The sequence below is a fragment of the Zosterops lateralis genome (genome assembly GCF_965231275.1).
Source record: "Zosterops lateralis genome assembly, chromosome: Z".
Taxonomy (NCBI): Eukaryota; Metazoa; Chordata; class Aves; order Passeriformes; family Zosteropidae; genus Zosterops; species Zosterops lateralis.
The window spans coordinates 6,530,733-6,538,560 of record NC_139800.1 but is presented as its reverse complement, the minus strand read 5'-3'; the positions used below and the strand labels follow the sequence as shown (position 1 = coordinate 6,538,560).

At 43.5% G+C, this 7,828-nt stretch overlaps 1 protein-coding gene across 1 annotated transcript; it reads right to left on the bottom strand.

The window, feature by feature from the left end:
• Positions 1 to 223: 223 nt before the first annotated feature.
• S100Z (S100 calcium binding protein Z) lies at positions 224 to 1,681 on the bottom strand (the record flags this gene model as incomplete). Its single annotated transcript, XM_083884120.1, has 2 exons — positions 224 to 382; positions 1,541 to 1,681. 2 exons carry the CDS (start codon positions 1,679 to 1,681, stop codon positions 224 to 226), a joined length of 300 nt encoding a protein of 99 aa, XP_083740246.1.
• Between the last annotated feature and the right edge of the window lie 6,147 nt (positions 1,682 to 7,828).

Here is a 7,828-nt window from a genome sequence, read left to right as displayed (position 1 = left end):
TTACAGATGCATGGAGTGCAAAGGCTGGAAATATTAAAAGCCACATCTCAAGTAGTGTGAGCTGGCTGTGGTCCAGCTTACACCAGCTGCTGATTAGCTCCATAAATGTCTTAGAGCAGTAACAGTTGGAGGGATGATGGTTTGCTAAACACCAATGAGGGCTGCCTAACTAGGCATGCTTTACTTGCATTTGTGACCAGGAGATTGATTACACTGAGGACTTTCAGAATTCCTCCTTCCTTAGCTGTTCTTCAAAGAAATCATTACATGCCACAGTCAAAGCAGCAACCAAAGTGACAAATTCATTAAAATCCACTTCATTGTCCTGATTGGAGTCCAGGTCATTCATAATTTTATCCACCAAGAGGGGGTCCTTCTGGCCCTAGGGAGAAAGAAAAAGTGACTTAGCTGTGCAGATTTTGAATTTGCAATTTTGACACGCCCGGCACCACTATGTTACAAGGCTGGTGTTATCAAATAAAAGGCTGCATCAAATATGCACATGAACAGTAATACAGTCACTGCAGTCATTCTAGTCACTACAACATCAGAAACTAAAGACAGTGCAGCCCTCATAAGGTACTGAACAGGCACTGAAATGAATCAAACAGATTTTAGGAGATACTGAACATGGATCTCTTTTGTCAAAATGGATCTGTAAAGTGCATTTCTCTGTATCATCCCTTGACAAACAGTGCTTAGATTTCCAACAGAATACTTATAAATGGTCATAGTATATATCCATTCATCACATTCAGAAGATCTCTGGTTAGCAAACAACCGTCCTACTCAGTGGGAGCAAGAATAGTGAATCTCTAAATAATGAATCAATAGCCAAGAGTAAAAGAAAATCCAATTCAAGGAAATGGATACAATGCAAAGAAAAACCTGCTGCTGGTCAGAGGGTCCACAATAATTTTTCCAGCTAAGAGGATATATGAAAACATTATTTTTAAAGCTTATGATTCCAAAAAAGCATCCATGCTGTGTAATGTAGAACATAACAAACATGCAAAGAGTTATTCAAATCAACAGCTGATTATTGAAAGGATTTTCTTAGCACTTCTCTGCAGGGCACACAAGCAGAAGCACTGTGTGGCCAGTGTGCACAAGCTACTTTCCTGTCTCATGAGAACTGGTTTCTACATTTAATTCTTCAATGGACTTATCTATACCCTATTATTAAAAATAGACAAAAAAAACCCTAAATAATTGACCATTTTTTAGTACGGATCTTTTTACTGTTTCTAGGCTGGCCTAGCCCTCCTGCTCTAAAACACTGTGGAATTTGCAAAGCACCAGTGCCCATCTCTGCTGCCAGTGGTACATGGGAGGGAACTGGGGCTCAACCACCCTCTGAAAACCTATTTCTCAAATGGGGCATTTGGCATCATATTCTTCTGGTCAACTCCACAAAGAACTGTTATCTGAGAGGCTGTGACAGGATGGGCCTTGCACAAGAAGGTGCTATTCCTATCCAAGCACTTGCTTAACCCACCCATGATACAGTCACTCAGGAGGTTCAAAAGCTGCATCTTACTGAAAGGAAGTCAGTGAGCTCACTGGTGAGAAGCTCCTTGAGTTCTCCTTTACTGAGCTTGTATCTGTCTCCTTCTTTGCCAGAGTAGTGATAGAAAATCCTGATCAAGGTGTCCATTGCATCTTCCAGTGGAGTGGTCATAGCAGTGAGCAGGGGAGCTGTGGGGCAAAGACACATCACTGACATTGCACAGGAGTCAAAACAAAGGCCAGTCTCTAGGAAGGGAGGGACAGACAGACAAAGACAGAGGTTCTTACCAGCATTGAAAATTTAGGCTTTCAGTTGATCCATCCTGTTAGCTGTGTGTGAGCAAGGATGGACTAATAAAAAAATCCCCATTGTCCTGAACTCATAAGAAATTGCTTCAAAAAGGTAAATGGAAAGAAAGGATTTTTATTTAAGAAAATGATCTATTGTGTATCCATTTTATAATACTGCTGCAAAAGGAAACCTTTTGTACCCATACCTGAAAACACAGGAAAAATGCAGGCATACCTTTCAACCTGCTAATGTAAAAATTTTTATCAAGAAAATATCTCCAGCAAATTCCATCTGCAAAAGTGAAAGTGCATTTATACAGAAAGCTCCACGCCAGTTTAAAGGTGGTCAGAAGAAGATCACCCATAATAAAAGTATCATCTGTCAATTTATTTGGTCATGTTTGCTTGGTCTGAGCCTTTTTCCTATAAATTGCCTGCAGTAAATAGGTGTGAGCTGGTCACCCCCAAGGTTTCCTTCACTGAGCATACAGTAAGAAGGTACACAGTGAAGCAACAAAAAAAAAGAAAACAGATGGAAATGCAATTACTTGCAAAGTAGTGGACTCAAAAAGTAATCGAGAGTAGAAATCAAGTGTAAGTGAAACATGATGTTGAATAAGCTCTCAAGAAAGAGTAGAAACCAGAATACACTTCAGGGTAGGATTGGAGTCCTGAGCAATATCATCATGCAGAGGTTAAGACTTACCTGCTTTACAGGCTAGTGGAGATGTGTGCAAGGAAATACCCAGATTCAGAGAAGTCCCCTTCCTTTCAAAACCCACCCACAGGGCTCTTGTTTATCAGGCTGAGAGGATAGATTACACAAATAGAGACAGAGGTATAATTGTCACAGGGATGTCACAGGTCTTCTGTTTCCCTCTGCATTTGCCTGCTCTGTTCAATAAAAGCCTCTTGCTGTAACTGGGTCACTAAAATATTCACCAGGCAGAGTAAAGGCTGCGTTTGGAACACATGGGATACTTCTTGTCATTTGGCCTTTTACAAATACTCTCATTCAAGGCCTTGAAGGTCAAAATTAGAAAATGCTAACAATCACCAAGTAGATATAAAACAGCTTTCCACCATTTTTAAAAGAACACTTTCTAATCTGTCTTTCAGCATTTCTACAGTCCAAGTGCCTCAATGCTGGCAGCCAGAATTCAGAGGTACTTGGTGTCCTGGATTGTAGAGTAGGATGTACACAAAGTATTTATTCTATCACCATCTTCATGAACTGTTGAAACCAGGTGGGCTAGTGTTTTCCCAAGTCCCTGCCTCTTCTGCTAATGACCTTTGGGGTGTCTTCTGCTAATGGCCCATTAACGCCTGGCCCATGAGTCACAGGTAACTCCCTCCAGGGGTTATCTCTGTTTAATGGGCCCTCAAGGACCCACTTCACACTTCTCATCCTATTGTGAGATGCTCTGCCCAGGGGGAGGAGCCAAGCATTCTCACCTGGATATAAGCTGGTATGTGGGACAGCGCAATGGGCACTTACCCACTGGATTCCCAGAGGACCAGAGCTCCCAGACCTTTCTACAGGATCACTGCTTCAGGAAGAGCACTTCATCTGGACTGCTTCCACTATCCTGCTCAGGTTGTATTCTGGGATCACTCTGTCAGTGAACCTTTGTGTTATTGCATTTATTTTATTTTATTTTTACCTTTTTACCTTTCTTCTTATTAAATTATATCTCTGACTTGGAGCCTCTCATTAGTTTTGCTTTCAAACCACAACACCTGGACACATGGGGGTAGGCTTGTAGGTGAGTTTGCCACATACCCCATGAGACATCTACTTTAATTGTCAGTTATCTCCATACCCCTAAAACATTATCTCTTGCCAAATTAAATTCTTGCTGTAGTAAATGTGCCCTCAGAAGGAAATCAGGGAGCCAGTTTCAGTGGAAGGTGTGCTTGCTGTACACTGAACAACAGTCTTGGCTTAATTTTTACAGTTCTGGGCAAAAACTATAGTACAGCATTTCTCTCTGAACAAACGGCCTTGCCTCGGAAGGGCAATACGTGAGCTCTGCCCCAGCCCCAGGAATTGTTGACATTGGGAGTGATGGCTGAGGGATGAAGGAAGCAGCAGCTTCACTGTGGTAGTGCCCTGCTTACCTGCCAAAATAACAAATAACCAGAGTTTTCATGGCAGACACATGAAACAGAGAACTGCTTTTGGATTTGATTGAGGGTTTATTTTCCCTCAACAAAGCCTTGTACCTGCTGCACACACATGCCCAGTGAGCACGACTGTGCAGATGAACAGGGCACGGAGCTGCAGCTCCTTATTTGTTTCCTTCCAGCCACAGGGAAAGAGGATGAGGTGGGCATTGTTTTTAGCTCTGAAATCCTCCAAGAACTCCTAATTCTGACTACTACCATATATCTCAGCCCACACCGCTGTCTGCCTCTTGTACATTCAGATATACTTCTTCTGCCTGTGTTGCTGTGACAAGTCTCCACAACCTGGGGTTCTTGTGTGGACTTCTGGGGAAAAAGGGAGGGAAGAAGAGGGGGTGGAACACATGAAAATACTGGATTCCAGTGGTAAGGGAAGTGATCATGTGTAAAGTGTCACTTCCAAAATAGGCAGACCCTTCTGGCTAGAGGTCCCTGTGGTATGCACAGTGCTGTGAGCAGGGCACACACCTCCAGCTGCCATCCCTGTGGCCAGGAGCACTCACCAGGAAAGGAGTGTCCTGGGTTGTAGTGTAGGATGTGCACAAAATATTTATTCTATCACCATCTCCATGAGCTGTTGGAACCAGGTGGGGCAGTGTTTTCCCAGGCTCCCTTCCTTTGGGCTCTTCTGCTCATGGCCCATCAATACCTTGCCATGACTCACTCCCTTCAAGAGTTATCTCTGTTTAATGGGCCATCAAGGACCCACTGCACAACTCATCATCCCACTGGGAGATGCTCTGCCCAGGGGGAGGAGCCAAGCATTCTCACCTGGATATAATCTGGGATTTGGGACAGGACAAGCAGCCCTTACCTACTGGATTCCCAGAGGAGCAAAGCTACCAGACCTTTCTACACGATCACTGCTTCAGGAAGAGCACCTCACCTGGACTGCTTCCACCACCCTGCTCAGGTTGTATTCTGACTCTGTCAGTGGTCTTTTGTATTATTGCATTTATTTTATTTTACTTTTTTACCTTTCCTCTTATTAAATTGTATTTCTGACTTGGAGCCTCTCACTTATTTTGCTTTCAAATCATGACAAGGAGAAAGCCAGTGCTGCTCAGGGAATTATTATAAAAGGTTAAGGTAGAAACCAGAGGAACAAGAGGAACATATCTCTCCTGGGATCAGAGGAGAGAGAGGAGGAGAGTTGCTCTCTATACCTCTTCTGTATTTGGGGAAAGCTCATGGGTGTCTGGTTTTTGTGCAGGAGTTGTCCCTGTGCTCCTGTCCTGTAAAAACTGGGATCTAACTGTATCATATAGAGCATATGGGAGAAGAACAGGAGTCATACGAGGCACAGCACATCCCTCCCTCCCACTCAGTTCTGGGAATCCTCTGTGTCTGCAGAGGAGAAGAAAAAGCACAGAGCCTCTCATGTAGCTGCAGCCACAGGATTCTGTTTTGCCTGTGATTCACTAATGATTGTAACTATTGCTCAGAAATATTATACAGATAAACATCAAAATTGGTTTTTGTTGTTTGATTTATTAATTGTTTTTTATTGTTGGATTTATGTGGGTTTTTCCAACTTATTCAACAGCAGCTTCACCCAGAAACAGAAAAAAACCCCATAGCTCACTCAATATATAAGCATTAAATCCTTCTGTTTGCGTATATATTATTACACTGGTCCCATGGCTAATGAATATTGCAAATTAATTGTCTAAGCAGAGTCTACAGGAGGTACAACTCCAGGAAGCAGGTGTAAACTTTCAGAGCTGCCATCCTCAGGACAGAAGAAAGAAGGGTTTCCTCTATTATCTCCAGAACATCAGCTCAATAATTTACACAGTGATATAATGTGTACAGACACTTTCTACAGCTACTTTCACTCCAACTAATTGTGCAAGGAACCTTCTTTTCCAAGCTAGTGGGTGACATACACAGAGAACAGCTGCACTAAATTGTTTGTCAAGGGGTTCATGCAATTTGCTGTGTCCAGTCCTTTCCTTCCTGCCCAGGAAAATCCTGCCAGTGGCTCCAGTGACAGCAGATGTCTCACAACTTCTATGAAGCCAAGTCCCAGCAGTGTCTACTCAAAATTCATGATTATCAATCAACTGTTATATACTTCCTCACTCAACACTCCAGCACAATCTGATCTAGTATGTTATCCAGTTGGCACTGAAGATAACTAAAGTCAGCACAGACTGCAAAACAGTTCAGTATCAGGCCAAGACCTGATCCTGTGTCAGCAAACACCATTCTCCCATCAGTGCTCACCCTGCACCCTGGTTTCCAGCAGTTTAAACGCAGGAGCAGCACCAGAAGTGGTTGACAGAGAATGTAGGACTGCTGTAGAGGTGGTGAAGGATGGTGCCTTCCTCATTCTGCCTAAACTTTGTCCATCAGACCCTGCCAAATCACTGCAGTTTTGGTGGGAAAGAACCTCTGGAAGTGCTTAGTCCCACTGCCTGCTCAAAACTGGATAATCTCCAGCATCAGACTAGACAGACATAGTTTTGTTTAGGTAAATATTAAAAACCTCCAAGGATGGAGATTCCTGCATAACCTGCTCAGATGTTGCACTATCTCCCTGGGGAAGACAGCTGCCCTCATATCCAGTCTGGGCATCCCAAGGTACAGTTGTGAGCATTGGGCCTTTTTGCATCACGTACCACTACCATAACTACTTCAACTTTGTAAACTACATTCAAATAGTCTTGACTCTTCACTCAAACTCAAAAATAAATTTGGAACCAGTCTAACCCCCTGACTCACACAATCTATTTCCATGTTTTACTGTCCCTTTCATGTTATGTCTTTGACCCTTATACACTTTCCCAAGTGCCCCTTTCCATGAGTATTTCAACATTAAAGTGGGCACTGTGATAGCTGTCAGAAGGGGAAGGGGCAGAATTTTCACCTGGCTTGGCACAAATAGACTAAAAGGTGGAATTCTGCCATCTTTTCTCAAGCAAGGGATAGATTTAGGGTAGCTAGGCTTGCACAATGAGTCAGTCACTGTGACTTCCAGGAGATGATCAGAGGGATGGAGTACCTGTCCCTTGAGGACAAGCTGAGGGACCTGTGGTTGTTCAGCCTGGAGAAGAGAAAGCTCCAGGATGATCTAACTGTGGACTTCCAGTACCTAAAGTGAGCTGATAAGAAGGCTGGAAAGGGACTTGTATAAGAGCATGTGGTGACAGGACAAGGCATAATGGCTGCAAACTGACAGAGGTTTGGTCTACATTTGATATTTAATCCCATATATACATTCAACTCTTTTCTGAGAGTGTGGTGGGACACTGGAACAGCTTGCCCAGAGAAGCTGTGGATCCCTGGAAGTGTTCAAGGCCAGGCTGGATGGAGCTCTGGGAAACCTGCTCTAGTGGAAGGTGTCCCTGGCCACTGCAGATGAATTGGAGCCAGGTGATCCTTAAGGTGCCTTCCAAACCAAAGCTTTCTGTGATTCTGTGGTTTCACTGGAGGCTGTTGAGAGAAAAGCAGGTTGTTCCTTGCCCTGTATATCTGAGCTAGGACCCAACAGGAAGGACTATTTCCTTTTATTTTACTTAGGGTAGTGTAAACATACACCCAGGTGGGAGGCCCTTTGGTACTGTTCCTCCCCTCCTACTTGGAGATGGGACAGTCAGACCATGGGCAGAAAATCTTATCACTGATCTCTGCTCCTAAAAACATGAGCAGGGTTCTGACTTGCTTGAAAGCAGTTGGTCTTTGACATAGGTCAGCAGTCTTCTTTCTCCACAGCTGGGAAGGAGCTTTTCTTGTTCACAAGGGTTTTTCCTTGATCTCTCTTTAAGACAACATGACACAAGCTCCCTTTAAGCCAGAGTAGTTTATAAAGTGCCACTCTAAGCCATAGTGAAATACT